At 45.5% G+C, this 16,386-nt stretch overlaps 1 protein-coding gene across 1 annotated transcript; it reads right to left on the reverse strand.

Moving 5' to 3' along the window:
- Window positions 1-3,101: 3,101 nt before the first annotated feature.
- Window positions 3,102-6,486, reverse strand: GAS1 (growth arrest specific 1). Its single transcript, XM_062018016.1, has one exon. The coding sequence runs from the start codon at window positions 5,526-5,528 to the stop codon at window positions 4,551-4,553; it is 978 nt and encodes a 325-aa protein (XP_061874000.1). The 5' UTR covers window positions 5,529-6,486; the 3' UTR covers window positions 3,102-4,550.
- Window positions 6,487-16,386: the final 9,900 nt, after the last annotated feature.

The raw sequence follows: 16,386 nt of genomic DNA on the forward strand, positions 1-16,386 counted from the left end.
CCTCAAGTAAAATACAGTAACTTTCGACTTTGCTGCTTACAAATCGTATCACAGAGTTGAAATCTCACATAGAAGCACTGCTCTTTCATTTGAAAATATTTTCTGCTGCAAGACTACTTACTTTTCCTGAGGACTCATGATGGGTTTGTTAACATAAGCAGTATGGTAGAGTGATGTTATTACTGGGAAGAGGAATAAAATTCATTGGTCTGAACTTACTTTAGTGACACTGAAGATTCAGTGTAACTCAGCCATTCAAGCAGTTTTCCAGGACTCATCTGGTGATGATTTTCTGTCCCGCTACTTTTTATTCATGCACCTCCACTTGGAGCTCCTCTCAGATTGCTTCAGTGTACTCAAAAGAAAAAAGCAAATCCAAATGCAAGCACTGGTTTTGCATTGCATTTAAATGGAATTTCTAGTTCTGTGCCTGCAAAGTTGCCTGCAGCCACCTTTGCAGCCCTACCGTAGACATATAGTACAGATGCATGCCTGTAGTGAGAGATACAGTATACTAACAGCTCCTACAAGGAGTGGAGAGGCAATTGTAACTAAAATCCATCTGGCTTTCCAACATGGCTGTGAAAGACTTGGCCAGACCAGAGCTTCAATTTCCATCATTGTAAGGCTTCATTTCATTACAGTTTTGGAAGTTACATATGCCTGCCTGTATACATCGGTGTATGTTGTTAAAAATAAATAGAAACCTTATGTTATGTCCATTGTGATTGCATACAAAAGCTTTGCTGTGTACTTGGGTGATCACTGAAGCTTGAATTTCCCTCTATTTACTGTATGGTCACTGTCAGTTCAATGAACTGCCTCCTTGTTCTCCACCATTGTCCCACTCTCCCTTAAACATTTGTCACTGAAGTGTCTCCAAAGACAAATAAACTGTCACCAAGAATGCAAACTTGGTAACTAAGAATAAAAAGGGAGTAGAACCTACTGGATTATTTTACAGGAAATGGTGGAGAGCTCCTTCTCCCTCCAGAAGAGATTGTATGGACAGGACCTTGGCAAGGAGCACTTTTGAATACCCAGACAAATGAGAGAACTTCCTTTCCTGTGGAAAATCTCTCCATCAGGGAATGTGAAGTCTTTTTCTTGCTTAAGGCTGTCCTTGCTACATCCCTTGACATTCCAAGAATTTCCATTTGTCTCAAAATCAAGTGAAAGAATTACAAATTTGATGGACATCAACATCTGCACAGGCTTTGCTGGCTGGGACACACACCAACGCAGGCAGCCATTCCTCCTGGAAATTGTGCTTACTCCAACAACACGACAAAACCCACTGAGTTATGTCCTTATGGGGAGGAGCTCGCAGGATAGAATTAGTTCAGCTGTATTTATTGTATAATTATTTAAATTAAAACAATCCACTTTCTGTGGAGAAGGAAACAGACAGATGAGTCTTCCCTGCCTAGTGGTGCTCAGCGTTGATTTATTCCAGGCAGATGCTTTTGACAGGAGCCTGTAAAATCAAGTCTTGAGTTTATTGTAGCAGTTAATTATCAGCCGTTTTCTAGTGCTAATGTTGTTACTGCTAACTGAAGAAAAATAAAGGCTTTTAGCTGTGACTTAATTTTTCATCAACAACGAGTTAAATAGTCCTTGAGGGCTCTAACTGCTGACAAACTGAAAATATGTTTGAGAATCTCCTGAAGAACTCGAGAAAATATTGAAGATTGTCCCTACACAATTGTGAACTCAACACTTTATAGCAAAAGCTGACTGTTTACGAGTTTCACTCAGCTACCCTGTTCTCTTCCTGAAGACACATTCCCAGATTAGTTTCAACCAGAAGCTTACTCAACCATTCAGATGGTTCAAGCTTCAGATCATAGCCATTGCCATCTTGTTTGGTATCACAACTACTTGAGGGTTGCTTTATGCATGTGCACATGCACCTGTGTGACTTTGCTGCTGGGCAACCTAATCAAATTCACACCCTAAAGAAATACTAAGATAATCTGCTGTTGAAATAAGTACTCCAGAAACAGAGATTTCTAATGTTGTTGATTTATACAACAGACTGATGTGGATTTGTGCTCTGTCAAGATCTGGTAAGATGAAAAAGACACTATCTTGCTAATCTGTTGCCCTCTCAGTCAAAGTTTACTTGTGGTAGCTTTTAAACTTCTGACTCGCCTTCCAATTACAGTATTTAAAATGAAAAGCTTTAAATAAACACCATGAGTAGAAGATAAATAAACTTCCCCCCCTCCTCTTTTTTCTTTTTTTCTTTTTTTGCATGTGCGAGTGCCTAGCTTGATGCAGTCCAAACTCAAATCCCCAGAGGACTGAGCTCTCTCTTTTGTGTTAATGTTTAAAAGATTTCCCAATGCTGGAGTTTATTCCTACTGCAAACATTTCTATTTACAAGGTCAAGTGTATCAGCACTCGACACAGCTTAAGAGTGTAATTATTTATCTAAGGGCATTTGAGTGTAGATCAGTAGCTCTGGCAGCAAACCAGGCTTCAGCACGATGCAAAGCAACTCCCAAGAACAATATTACAAGATCTAGTAATTGCTGATCCCTTCAGTGTGTTTGCTTTCGCATTCTTCGTTGTGGGAGAAGGCAGGCTGAATGGCAAACTCCGTCGCATTTTGAGTGTGCCACTGCCGTGCTGGAAACGCTTGCCACCTCCGTGTGATGTATTTCTCACCATTTACTTGTTTGTAAGCCTAGGAGCATTTCTAAGAGTGTCAGCAAGACCAACATGCCTCCACTTCACGAAGAAAGCACTGCACACTAGTAATTGTACATACATACGGAAGCAGTGTCCTTGAATCTCTTTACTCTTCTGGCACTGGTAAGTTACCATGCCAACGCATTATAAAATCAACCTCTAAGTAGTACTTTCAAAGCAGTATTTACTTCTTGCATGTAATTATTCATTAAGGTAAGAATAGCAGTAATTTACGTCTATGTAAAGTATTACAGGCAGACAGACATTTTTTTGTTTGTTGATTGTTTTTGGTTTGTTTTAATGCGGTTTGCTCTCCCCCCCCACCCAATGCTTCCCACCCCCCAACCCCCAGGCTCGGGTGCTGAGAGTTCAAGTGTTCCTGGAAAAGAATTTCACCACATCCATTATTTAAAGCTCTTTCTTTACTAATTACACGTTTAGAAAATACAAAAAGCCATACATACTTAAAACATGGGCCTTTTTAACGCCTCCTATAAAAAAATACAAGGTTTAAGGCAGCACAGAAATGCGTTTAAACAATTCTACAACGTTCATAAAGTCTCTCCAAATAAGAAAGTTAACTTCCAATCTGTAAAATACACTGTACATTTGATGTTCCAGAGAATACTTCATTGAATCAGTGCTGCTGGTATCCCTTTAAACATAAAATGAAATCTGTACCTTTCCAGAAAAGAATAGCAAATGCAATTATCTGGCAGATAGGATGTGGATTTAAAACTTTTATTTTTTTCTTAAATAAATATCCCCAAAGCATACAATTTATAAAATTCTATATACAAAGAAGAGTGACTGGTAACAAATCCCAGTTTTAAATACTTTTTTTTTTAATAAAAGATTTACCAGAGGTCAGCACCCTGATATGATGAGAGGCAATATAACTTTTCAGGATATTTGTACATACATGTACTGGAGTTTAAAAGTGTTTTTTCAAAGATGGCAGTGCAGAGCTCTATTAAAACAAAAGTTGCATTGTTCAGTACAGCCAACAACTCGTGGAAAAAAAAAATAATTCTTTTTAATGTTGCTAGGTTAAGAGAAAGAGACGGCTGCTGGCATGCTTTTGTCATAGGGAAGATGCGTGTGCAAGAGGGAGTGCTGTAAACCACAGAATTTATTCAGGCTGCTATTTCCTTAAATTTAATTAACGGCAGATGCGGCGTAATCCCCTTTCAGGCACCACTGCACCACGAAGAGCGAGACTTGGCGAACTATAAGCAAGTTGTTGTCTAACCAGTACGGCAACAGCTTTGGCAGCAAGTTTAGGTAGCTCACCTCTTCCTAACCTTCATGTCAGAACGCTTAAAAAGAAAGCAAGCCGCTAACAGCGTGCCGTTACTCCTGGCTTCTGGGCCTGTGGGCGGCTGCCGCCAGCCCGCCGCAGCCTGGCTACCAGTCTCTCAGTTCGCCCCTGTGCTCGCTTCTAAGACGGAGTCAGGGTGCCAGCAATTGCATAGTGCACACTCGAGACAAACACACGAAAAACAAGCGGCCTGCGGCCGCCGGCTGGGATCCGGACAACGCCTCGGCGGCCGGTCCGCAAGGATGCGGCGGCATCTCCCGCCGAAGGCTGCCGGGGAGGCAAAGGGAAGGGAGGCCTGGCCCGGACGGGAAAAGGGTGCGCGCCGGCGGCGCGGCTGGCAGCAGCGCGGGCAGAGGGACGCGACGCCCGGACTAATGGTCGGAGCCTTCACACCGCGCCGCGCGGCCCCCGCCAGAAGGCCATGGCGGCCCGGCGCGGAGGGCTCGGCTCGGCCCGGACTGGCCTGTCTCGGCGCGAAGGAGTAAGGGAGAGGCAGGGAGGAGGAAGGGAGAGGCGGAGGGCAGGAGGGAGGCTAGAGCCGCGGCAGCAGCTGCAACAACACTGAGGCAAAGAGGGCCCAGGCCGCGGCGGCGGGCCGCCCGGTGCTGTCCGTCTGCACGGGGAAGCCGGGCTCCGAGCCCGCATTGTCCTCCGCGTCGTCCCTCCCCTTCTGGCTGGGCTCCTCCTCGTAGTCCTCGTCGTAGTACTCCTCCAGGCCGCCGTCCGAGCCGCCGCTGCTGCCGGCGCCGTTGCCGCCCATGTCCGCGCCGAAGCAGAGGCGGGCCATGTTCTCCTTGACCGACTCGCAGATGGGCCGCTCCAGCCCGTCGCAGACGCAGTCGTTGAGCAGCACCGCCTTGGGCACGGCCAGCATGTCCTCGATGACGGCGCGGCACTCGGGCGTGCAGCGCAGACCGTTGAAGAGCTTCCCGCAGTAGGCCATGTAGCGGCTGAGCGCCATGCTGCAGCGGCTGTCCCAGTCGCAGCGCCGCCGCGCCTCCGTGCAGCCCATGACGCCGGGGCCGCCGCCGCCGCCGGGGCTGCCGCCGGGGCCGCCGGCCGCCGGGCTGCTGGTGCGCGGCAGGCAAGGCTCGATGGCGCGCTTAGTGGCGCGGCAGCTCTCGTCCTGCGCGCAGTCGCAGTCCTCCAGCGCCGGGCCGGGCCGGGTGTGGTTGAGCTGGATGAGGGCCGCGATGCAGTGGCTGGGGCACCGCCGCCTGGAGGAGGCGGCGGAGGCTGCAGCGGCCGCCGGCCCGTCTCCGCCCGCCGGCGGCTGCTGCAGGAGCACCGGGGCGCACGCCTCGGCGTACTGGTTGTACGCGTAGCTGCACTCGGGCTCCCCCTGACACTGCAGCATCGCCTGCCAGCAGATCAGCCGCCGGCCTTGCACCAGCGAGCCCCGCGGCGGCCACACGGCGCCCAGCGCCGCCGCCAGCCAAAGCCAGGCGCCCGGCCGCGGCCAGCGGCATCCGCCGCCTCCTCTCTGCCGAGCGGGCGAGCGGGCCACCATCGCGGGCGGCGGCTGCTGCCGCAGGCGAGGGGGGGAGAGACGCTGGTAGACGACGAGGAGAAGGAGGAGAAGGAGCGGCCGCCCGTGGAAAAGTTTGCAAAACACTCGCCGGCCGTGTGCATGAGGTCTCCTCGCATCAATCCATCCGCGCCGGCTCCAGGGCCCTCCAGCCCCCGGGAGCTGAAACCTGCGGGGCGGCAGTACGAAGCAGGCGTCCGGGGCTGTCCCGAGCCCCTCACCCGCTGCTCCTGGCTTGGCGACGGCGGCAAAGGAGCCCGGGGAGGTGGAGGCGGGGGAGAATCAGTGCAAAAGGGGGCTCGGAGGAGAACGGCTTCGGAGTGCGCTGGGGGACTTGCAAGCTGCGCCGGGAGGAGAGCTCATGGTGCTGTCCTGCTCCTCATGAAGTTCCGTTTCTGTCTTTTTTTTTTTTCTTTCTTTCTTTTTTCCCTTTTTTTAATGCACAAAATAAATGCCCAGCTGCTGCTGCCGCTGCCGCCTCTGGAGCTTTTAACTCTCCGCTTGCAGCATCTCTGCACATGCCAGCCGCTCCGATCCCATTCACAGTCCCGGCTGTGCTCGCTCCCTCTCGGTACGGGTCGCACTTTCGGGTGGCGGGGAGAAGTGTCTTTCCTCGCTAAAAAGAAGATAGCACGGGAAAAGGAGAAGAGGCAGCCTTCTGAGAGTCTCTTTCTCTGTGGGCGACTGATGCTGCTTCTGTTGTCAACAAGCCCTGCAAGCTGCTCTGCGGATCCGTCTGTGGATCTTTTTTTCTTTGCAAGGCTTTAAATACAAAAGTGCCCTCCAAGCAGCAGCAACGTGCTCTGATTAGGCCTCATTATGCATGCATGGAAAAGCAAACAAACAAAAAAAAATAGCAACGCTTCTTCTTTTACACATCCTCCCAGCCTGCGCTCTCTCGCTCTCTTTCTCCTTTTCTCCACTTTTTTCTCCCTTCGCTCGGCCCCCTTTCCTTGCTTCGCCACTTGCCATTGGTCCAGCCTGTTGTTGAAACTTTTTTTTTTTTCCCTCCTCTCTTTACGATCTGCTGGAGGGAGGGAGGGAAAGAGGGGGGATGGAGGGCAGCTCACATTCAAAGCTTGAAAGGAAAGGCTTAAGGAGAGTGACAGCCCCCCGAGGAGCCCCTCCTCCCGTTAAGGCGGCGCGGCGGATGGGCGAGCGGCGGGCGGCGGCGGCGCTGATCGGATCGACACTCGGGGGCTGGCGGGGGGCGGCGCGGTGAGCTCCGCGGGGCGCGGACCAGGGTTTCTCCTGGCAGCACCCTGCGGCGTCGCAGCGGAGGCAAAAGGGCAGGCGGCGGGCATCTGCGTGCTGCTTTTGCAGGGATGTCTCTCCTACACTGGTCCTGCTCCTTGCAGCAAGGGGTGGTGGTGGGAAGAAAGTCTATAGCCAGAGTGATGTGTGTACCCAAACTTCCCACTGATTTCAGTGAGGGCAGAGCTGCTTGCTGAAAGGTAGGGAGGATCAGGCTCAAAACTGGACCGGCTTTTTTTTTTTTTTTTTTTTTTTTTTTCTTACTGAAGTCCAAAAGAGCTCCTGGTTTCAGGGAGAGCAAAGCTAACTGTTAGTGGTGTACTAAGACCATGTAAGTACTTGCTTTGCTGTGTCTTCAGTATTGCAACTTTCTTTCCACTTACCACATCCCTCACCGTTTTTAAATTCATTCAGCTTAACTTCTCGCCTAAGGATTTTGTGCGCAGGCTGAAAAAAAATGACTTGCAGGGATGCCTCTTGACAGAAATACAGTAATTCTCAGTATATTTCTCTTACGAAGATACTTACGAAGGTCTGCCAACTAGTTAAAAGTTATTTGAAGTCTGTCAGTTAAGAGAATGAGAGAGCAAAATAGCTTGCTGACCATCCTACCCTCCTGTTACACTCTCCGTTCCCTTTGCTTTGCTTATGAGGAGCTAGACACAAAAATATAACTATTAAGTCACGACGAGGGGAGCACTAAAAAAAAAAAAAAAAAAAGACTAGTGGTGCATTTACCCGTTGCTTTTCGTTTCAGTGCTACCTTAATTCCAGAGCAACAAAATCTCGAACCACAAGGGGCATCGGTATCTGCTGCTTGTCAAAACTGGCGCTTTTTTTCATCCTATCAACTCCATCTGTCACAAAAATCAGGACTAAAGCTATTTCCCAGAAACTCGGAGATCTTGGGATCTTATGTGGTGCGGACTGATGCCTGACAGAAGCTGCATGGAAGGTGGAATGGCAGTGTGGTGTGTCTGGAAGTCACTATGATTGATGTGTTGAAAAGCTTTTGTAAGGATTTGCTCCATTATCAGTTTTACAAGCTGATTGTGTTTCTCCTTCAGTATGGTTTTTCCTCTTCTGCTGCAAAAAATTCTGTTTGCTTCCATTTTTAGATCTGTGAAAGCTGCATTCAGAAACTCTGCCTTCATCCACCTAGTTTAAAGCCATTTCTTTTAATTCTTGTTTAATAGTGTTATTTAAAATGCCAAATGCCATCCAGGCAGGGTGCAGTAAACACAAACTGCTATCTACACCAAGCTAGTTTATGTATTACTTTGCAGCTCTCTTCACTGATAATAATGTAATTACTGGTGGAAGTTGGCTGTTTTGGGGTAAGTATGTTGGAGATGACTGTGTTCAAAAGTGCTGCCACACTGCCTGATTGCTAGGAAAACTGGTCCACGTTGATGCAAATGGAGAGAAGAGGGCCTTGATGCTGGGTTGTTCCAGGTGTAGAGAAGCTAAAAGAAAGAATTGCAATGGGGCAAGATTGTACCTTGGCCTGGGACAGGGGCTTCTTGAGCTTCCCTGGCCTTAGAGAGCAGGAGTGATTGGCTATCAGTCTCAGTGGGTCTACTTGCTGCTGACAGCTGGGAGATGAGCTCTGCCCCCTCACAGCTCTTACTGTCATCTGCAAGATCCATCCAGCTTGTCACTGCTTAGTTTCTGGAGCAGAAGGCAACTGTTTACTTTTTAAGAAATGGCAGCAGCTGATCTTCGGACTTCCCAGGAGGGGGAGTTAGAGGAGCCGTCCCTACTGGCCTTACATCTTTGCCTGGCTGGGAAGAGGCTGCTGTGATGCTGCCTGAGTAGGACTAGGATCAGTGCATGGTCTCACTAGTGCTGCCAGGCTTCCCTTCCTAGGGACAATGTACGTTTTGCCTGCTGGTCTGAAGGACAAGGCAGGACATGAAGCATTGCATCATGCATAGGCAGAGATTTTCCTATACACTTTTCAATTAAACAAATGCAAGTTTCATACAGTAATAATGACAACGGAAGTATTGAATTTGAAGTTTTGAATTTGGGATTATCTTTGGTATTATAGAACTGATGGAAATCTTAACAGAAAATAACTAGGCACTTAACTTTACACACCTTTTAGCCATACAGAATATGATCGTCTACATCCAGGATTATATATCCTCTGCCAATAAAGTATCTTCTTAAAATAATTTAAAACATCTGTCTTTATCTAATACACATTTACATTCTGTCCATATTTCTAACTTCCATTTTGAACTAATCTAGGGAAGTAACTCTCCGGCCTCTTTCCTTCATTTTCTAACAACAGAAATGTTATTGTTATACTCAACTTTTGAGTTTTCAGAGTAGCTCTAAAAGGAATGAGGAAGGCAGCTCTTGCTCTTTTTCACAAAGCACCATATAGGAAAACACATACCATGACTGTACAGTAGAGTAAGATCGACTGTACAGTAGAGTAAGATCTGATAGCTTTGTGAATTCCTATATTTGTTACATGTTCTGTTTGTCATCCTTTCCTGTCTTAGCAATTAATTTTGTTCTTTACACCAGCTCTTCAAATTATTGTAGAGTAGCAGTCTTCCATCACTAGGGGTCATTTTGGAAGCTGGAAAAGCCAGTATGTATCTGATCTGGATTTATTGGAAAGAGTCCTGGGCATCTTTTGGTTTAATCCTGGTGTCTTTTTCCCCTTCTGTTTCACGTTCTTTCCTAATGGATCTGCTTTCCAACTGGTATTTTATTTAATTTTTAATCTTTAATTATTTCTCTGACCTATTTGATATTCACAGTGTGTAGAAAATGAGAAAATCAAATAGACGCAAACCCAGTGGACATTTAAAACTTAGTGATTCACATTCGTATGTGAATGTGCGGATGGGGTTTGGCGGGGATGGGGTTAAGTTTCCGCAGCCGCCGCAAGGGGGAGTGGCCCGGCCGCGCGCTCCCGCTCAGCTGCCGGGGCGCGGGGACGCGCGCGCGGGCTGCGGGTCCTGCGCTGGGCTGGGCGCGGTGAGCGCGGGCACCGGGCACCGCTCGTTTGCCGTATCCCTCGGCTGTCACAGCAGCTCCTTATTCTCTATGCTGTTCTATTAAATTGTGCTTAACCCACAAAGCTCTGGAATTCCCTCATCCTGCTGAGGTGGGGAGGAGCGAGCTGATTTGGTTATTGTCAGCCAGGGCTAAACCACTACAAGATGTAATTTAAAAGACACAGCTTATTAAGTGGTTGATTCCTCACAAATGATTTCTAAGCACATTCCTTTTATTATGTTGCTTTTTCTACATGTCAAGAGACTTACAACAACTATTAAAAGTAGTTGTAATCTGTGAATTAATTAGCTGGTCAAATTTCTGTTTGTGCACCCAGTAACACCTTAGTATGTGCCAAATGGAGATATGCAGTGAGAGTGCACTTTCTTCTTGAAGAAGGGATTGAATTCTCTGCTAATGGAGTTTCATCTGTCTGTGAAAGGTAGCCAGTTACCCAGCTCTGTCAGTAGTTCTCACAACCTTGGTGTTGCTGTGCACGGGAGTTGTGGAAGGCAGTGAAAGCCCTACTCATACACAAACGTTCATCTGGTAGAAATGGCCCCATAAGGTGTCACCCACAGTAGCCTATGTAGATGACTGAATATGGACATGTGCATACCGCCAAGTTCTTGATTTGATGTACCCTCAGAGACCCATAATTAACAACTTCTGCACTCTAAAATTACAAAGTAAGAACCTTGTGACTTACCAGATTCCCAGCACAAACTGTGGAACAGGGAAACGGAGAATGAATATAATACTTTCCCAAGTAATGTCTGTTTCAGTGGAGAAGAAAGGGCAAGTTAGGGCATCAAATATTTCTCCACATCTGGAGTAGTTTAATCTTTTTGTTGACTGTGCAGGGCTCTTTGGGAGACTGATGTCCTAAGTTAGCCATCTAAACTAGATGTGAGTACTCTCCAAAACATTTTCTAGAATGTGCAGGGTTTTCCATTGTGAGCATTCCTCCTCTCTCTTGCTTTAATCAGAAAGAAAAATAATGAACAGGAGGATAGTAATTGTATTGATCAAGAGCCATCTGTTTGAGTTGAAGCTTATAGCTGATGAGACGACTGCACTTCATGCTGGAGGATCAGTAAGACCTTGTTATGCTACCTAGACAATTTTTAGATTATCTTCTCCCATGTAAAGCCTTGTTTAGGGTATCCTAAACCTCTCCTTCAGGCCAATTATTTTTAATTGATTCACCTGTATATAATTGAGGATTGATCCCTTCTGGAACAGGTTGCACATGTCTACATGCACACTAATCAGCCTAGGGCTCCTGTTGACACCCTATGATACTTTACAGCCTTTTTCCACTTAATGGTACTACAGACTGCCTATGTGATTTGTTTATAATGTGATTGTTGAGACTATGTGTTGCATGCTATGGGGGATTGATTTGGGAATGTATAGGAGAGCACAGAATGCTGATGTAGCACTGGCAGACTGTGTGAGGACTGCGTAGGATCAGCTGTGTTGACCTTGGAGTGAGCTACATCTGGAGGTTCTCCCTGGTTGCTCCTCAGAATACAGCCTGGGAATGTGTTTATGTATATGCTGGATGGAACTGAAGTGAGTCAATCCGTAAGCAACTGACTGTAGTTCGGTATCTGAGGTGTATGGGAGCAGAGAATAAAGTACACATAGTCTTGTTTTATTGCAAAAAGGGGACTGACATAAAGAGAATGTGGGGTGGCCTGTTTGGACGAGTTGGAGGCAAGGTATAATTAGTAATTTTGGTATTCCCAATTAATGACTTTATTCCAATTCATGACTTTGGTCCTGCAAATACAGTGCTGGAACAAGTTAACTGCATAAGTAGAATCATAGAATCACAGAATGGTTTGGATTGGAAGGGACCTTTAAAAGTCATCTAGTGCAATTCCTCTGCAATAAGCAGGAATATCTTCAACTTGATAGGGTTGCTCAAAGCCCCATCCAGCCTGACCTTGAATGTTTCCAGGGAAGAAGCATCTACAGCCTCTCTGGGCGACATGTTTGAGTGTTGAAACACTCTCATTGTAAAAAATATCTTCCTTATATCTAGTCTGAATCTACCTTCTTTTAGTTTAAAACCATTACCTCTTGTCCTGTCAATACAGACTCCTCTAAAAAGCCTGTCCTCATCTTCCTTAAAAGCCCCCTTTAATAGCTGAAAGGCCACAATAAGTTGTTCCCAGAGATTTCTCCAGGCTGGACAATTCCAAATCTCTCAGCCTTTCCTCATAGAAGAAGAGGTGATCCAGCCCTTTGATTATCTTTGTGGCTCTCCTCTGGACCCTCTCCAACAGATCCATGTCTCTTGTGCTGAGGACTCCAGAGCTGGATGTAGTACTGCTCTCACCACAGCAGAACATCTCCCTCCAGCTGGAGGCCATGCTTGTTTTTGCACAGCAAAGGATATAGTTGGCTTCCTGGACAGTGAAAGCACATTACCAGCTCTTGTCCAACTTTTTATCTAGCAGTATCCCCAAGTCCTTCCCTGCATCACTCTTTCACCCCTTTTATCACCCAGCCTATATAGATACTGGGGGTTTCCCTGACCCATGTACAGGACCTTGGACCTGGCCTTGTTGAACTTCATGAGTTTCATATGAACCCACTTCTCACTTTTCCGAGTCCCTCTGGATGACATCCCAGCCCTCAGGTGCATCAAGCACACCACTCTGCTTGATGTCAACTGCAGATTTGCTGAAAGTGCACTCAATCCCAAGATCTATGTCTCTCATAAAGATATTAAACAGTTCTGATCACAGTTTGGACCCCTGAGGGATACCATTCATCTCTGACCTCTATCCAAGCATTGAGCCATTTGACCACAACTCTCTGGATGCAACCATCCAGTGAGTTCCTTATCCACAGAATAGGCCATCCATCAAAGCAATATCTCTCCACTTTATTTGAGAAGGATGCTGTGGGGGACTGTGTCAAAAGTCTTACAGAATGCTGGATACATGTTATCCATGGCTCTTCCCTTGTCCACTGGTGTAGTCACTCCCATCACAGGAGGCAGCTAGGTTGGTGAGGTAAGACTTGCCCTTGGTGAAGCCATGCTGACTATCTCAAATCATCTCCCCGTGCTACATGTACCTTAGTGTGGCTTCTGGAAGGATCTGTTCCATCATCTTCCCAGGTACAGAGGTGAGGCTAACAGGTCAGTAGTTCCCAGAGTTCTCCTTTCTACTCTTTTTAAAAATGGATGCAATGTTTCCTTTTTTTCCAGTGACTAGAGACTTCTCCTGACTGCCATGCCTTGTCAAATATCATGGAGAGTGGCTTGGGAACTGCAGAAGGCAATTCCTTTGGGATCCTGGGATGCATCTTGTTGGGTCCCATAGACTTAATGCATGTTTAGGTTTCTCGGTGTCGAACCTGACCTCTTACACTGGGTGAGGGGGATTTTGCTTCCCCAGTCACTGCCTTGAGGATACTTTGCACTCAAGAGGATACATAAACTTGTCTTAAATATATTTTTAATTCAGTGTCACTTTTTTTCCATATTCCTTATTCATTTATAATATTTATTTAAAAATTGAGTGGTATCCTTGTAAAGTTGGAGGTTATTATTTATGTGTGAAATATAAGTGTCATCAAGACTATTTACCCAGTGCATCCAGAACATGGAAATATTACACAATACTTTGATGGACTTCTGCAGTTTTGAAGTTTGTTCAAATCTAAACTGCAAATTAGACCACATACGCAGTTAAAGCAAATCTGAGAACAGAGTAAGACTTCAATCCTTTTTTGATCCTAATAAATGTAACAGTAATTGTGAAGGCAACACATTTCTGGTCACCTGTTGTCATGGTTTAGGTCCATCTAGAATCAAAGGACCATGATCAGCCATGAGTACGAAGGGCCTTTAGAACCTCCTAAGTACAGGAGTGCTCACTTGCTCCTTATGATCCCAGGCAATAACAGACAGCACTATTCAATTTGGGGAAGAAAACAGAAATTAATTTAATCTACCAACAACCAAAACCATAACAAACAGAAAAAAACACTGAGTGGCATGATGAGGAAGAGCACAAACAGCCCTTTAAGACCACCTTCCCCCTTACCTCTCCCCTCTTCCCAGACTCAGGCACCTGATCCTGATGTCTTTACAATTTTCCCCATTGAATGGCTCAGAGGGGCAAGGAATGAGGGTTTCAGTCAGTCTATTCCTGATGGTTTCTGCCATGTCTCCCACCTCAAGGCAGGTAGACTACTCACTGGCCCTTCCTGCCCCTCCGCAGGGTCCCTCCCTGGCCAGGCAGCCCTGCACAGGCTGCTCTGACATGTGTTCATCCCAAAGGCTGCAACTCATCTCTGCCTCTCGTGTGGGTCTGCTCTCTGGCCCACAGGCTCTCCAGCACAGCCTGTGCCATGGCCGTCTCCTCACAGTCTCCTGCACTTCCAGACTTCCTCACTTGGAGCTGCTGGTGGCTCTCAGTCCCACCATTACTCTCCATGGTTGCAGTGGCACAGCTGTGTTCTTGCTATGGGCTGCAGGTCAGTCTTTGCTTCAGCACTCATCCCTTCTTCCTTCTCTGACTGTGGGGCCTGCATGATCACCTCCATTTTGTACCACTCCTACACCTCCTCATCTGCTGCACATTTCCCTTTTTACATAATGATTGCAGAGGTGCCAGAAGGGCCTCACTGGGCCAGTGGTGGGTCCACCTCAGAACTGTTTATGGGGACCAGCACTGGAACCCCCTCCCCCTGTTACCAAGCAAAAAACAGCTCCACACAAACCCATGACACTTGTCAAACTGGTTAGGTAAAGGTTTTAAATAACCATGTTTTACAAAGATGGATTAAACCATGCGTGCTGTCACTGTGTCAAACCAATATCAACTATCACAGTATTATGGAAGTTCTTTGTTGGAAATACCAACATATACATACACAAAAACAGTTATATGTTTTTTGTTCGGTGGTTAGTTTTGATTTAATTTGCTCCTTTTTTATTTTCGGGTTTTCACATGTTTGCAACCATTCCCTGAAGCAGCTAATAAGTTTGTCTTTCATTTTCTGGTTTTACTTCTTTGAAAGTCATATAATACATATTTGCAAGAAATAAGAAATTCTGAGCTTTTTTGTAGGAGAAGCATGAAGATGTGAGTACCTTTGTGAATAAGCAGACTGCTGCTCCATATACTCTGAGGGACAAAAATAAGAACAGCAGTTTAATTTTGGTGGCTTCAGGTTACACCAACACAGATGTGACATTTACTCTGGAAGGAGTAATAACTAATTTGATCCTACTTCTTTTACCCCCATATTCAATGTCTGTATTAGAATTTGAAGATGGCTGAGATGGAACATGCAATTCAAAAGCATACTCCCAATCTGTTCAATTTAACAGGTATGTTAAATGTGATGACATTTGCCTAAGGCCTTGTTTACACAGAAAAGTAACTATGGTTAAAATAAAACTGTCTTTTAAAAGAAATGTAATAAAGGTTGAATTCAACACAAATTTGGAGTTAGCGAACTGATTTTGTGTGTGTTTCAATATATCTCTTTAAACACAGTTGTCTTCATATCATCAAGAAATAGTGATGTCTTTATTGAATTGACCTGCTATAAGAATGTCAGACTTGTTTGTTACACCTTCTTAGAAGAGTTTCATTCTTTCATGATAGTAAAAGAAAATGTGTATAGACTAAATAGTATGCTAAACATGAAGTATGTGTGCAAATATTTCACAGCCCTGACCCAGATTACCATGTTCAAATAAACCAGTTTTGCTCAATAAATAAACTAATTTAAGTGTGCTTTTGCAAGGAATAGCCCTGATTTAACTAGGTCCTTTTAAAAGGCAGTTTTAGTTAATCAGCAGACTAAACTCCCTTTAGTTCATTTGTTCATTTGCTTGAAATGCCAGAAGAGAAGAATGAATGAAGGTAAATTTTTATATGGAGGGAGATAGCTTTGGATAATTAGTGTATTTTATGACAAGAACAGCAGCTACATTCATGCAGGTACATGCATCTGTCTTCCTACACTTCACCTAAAATTAAAAGATGTCAAAGCAGTTAGCAGAGTTCCACTCCATTCCTCTGCTACGCCCTTAGCTGTGATATCTGAATGCCGAGATGAAAGAAACATGTCTTTGTGTCTTAAAAGTTTAATTTGCAAAAGCAATGAATAATTCAGTTACTTCGATGTTGGGGGCACAGTCTGAGATGTTTCCAGACAGCTTGATTTTCAGGGAATGTTGAGCACCTAACCTTTGAAAATCAGATTTTCTAGTTTGATATTGAAAAAGAAATCATTCACAGTCATAGATAGCTTTGAAAATGTATCTTCTTTCTGCAGTGAACAAAAATTAAGGTCTTCAGAAAAGATGGGGAAACATAGTTAGTCGTAAACTTGTCATTGTGCCAATAATAAGCATTAAAATATTGAGGTGAAGGTTCTGGTAACACCACCGTATAATAACTGTGGTTTTGTTTTCGGGTGAAGTATTGTGTTCAGGACTCTAATACGTCAAAATACACTAAGCCAGCAGTTGTTCTCACATATGTTGCAAATTAGTATTTTGTTCTTCCTTACAAAAAGTAAT

The sequence above is a fragment of the Colius striatus genome, chromosome Z (assembly GCF_028858725.1).
Source record: "Colius striatus isolate bColStr4 chromosome Z, bColStr4.1.hap1, whole genome shotgun sequence".
Classification (NCBI taxonomy): Eukaryota; Metazoa; Chordata; class Aves; order Coliiformes; family Coliidae; genus Colius; species Colius striatus.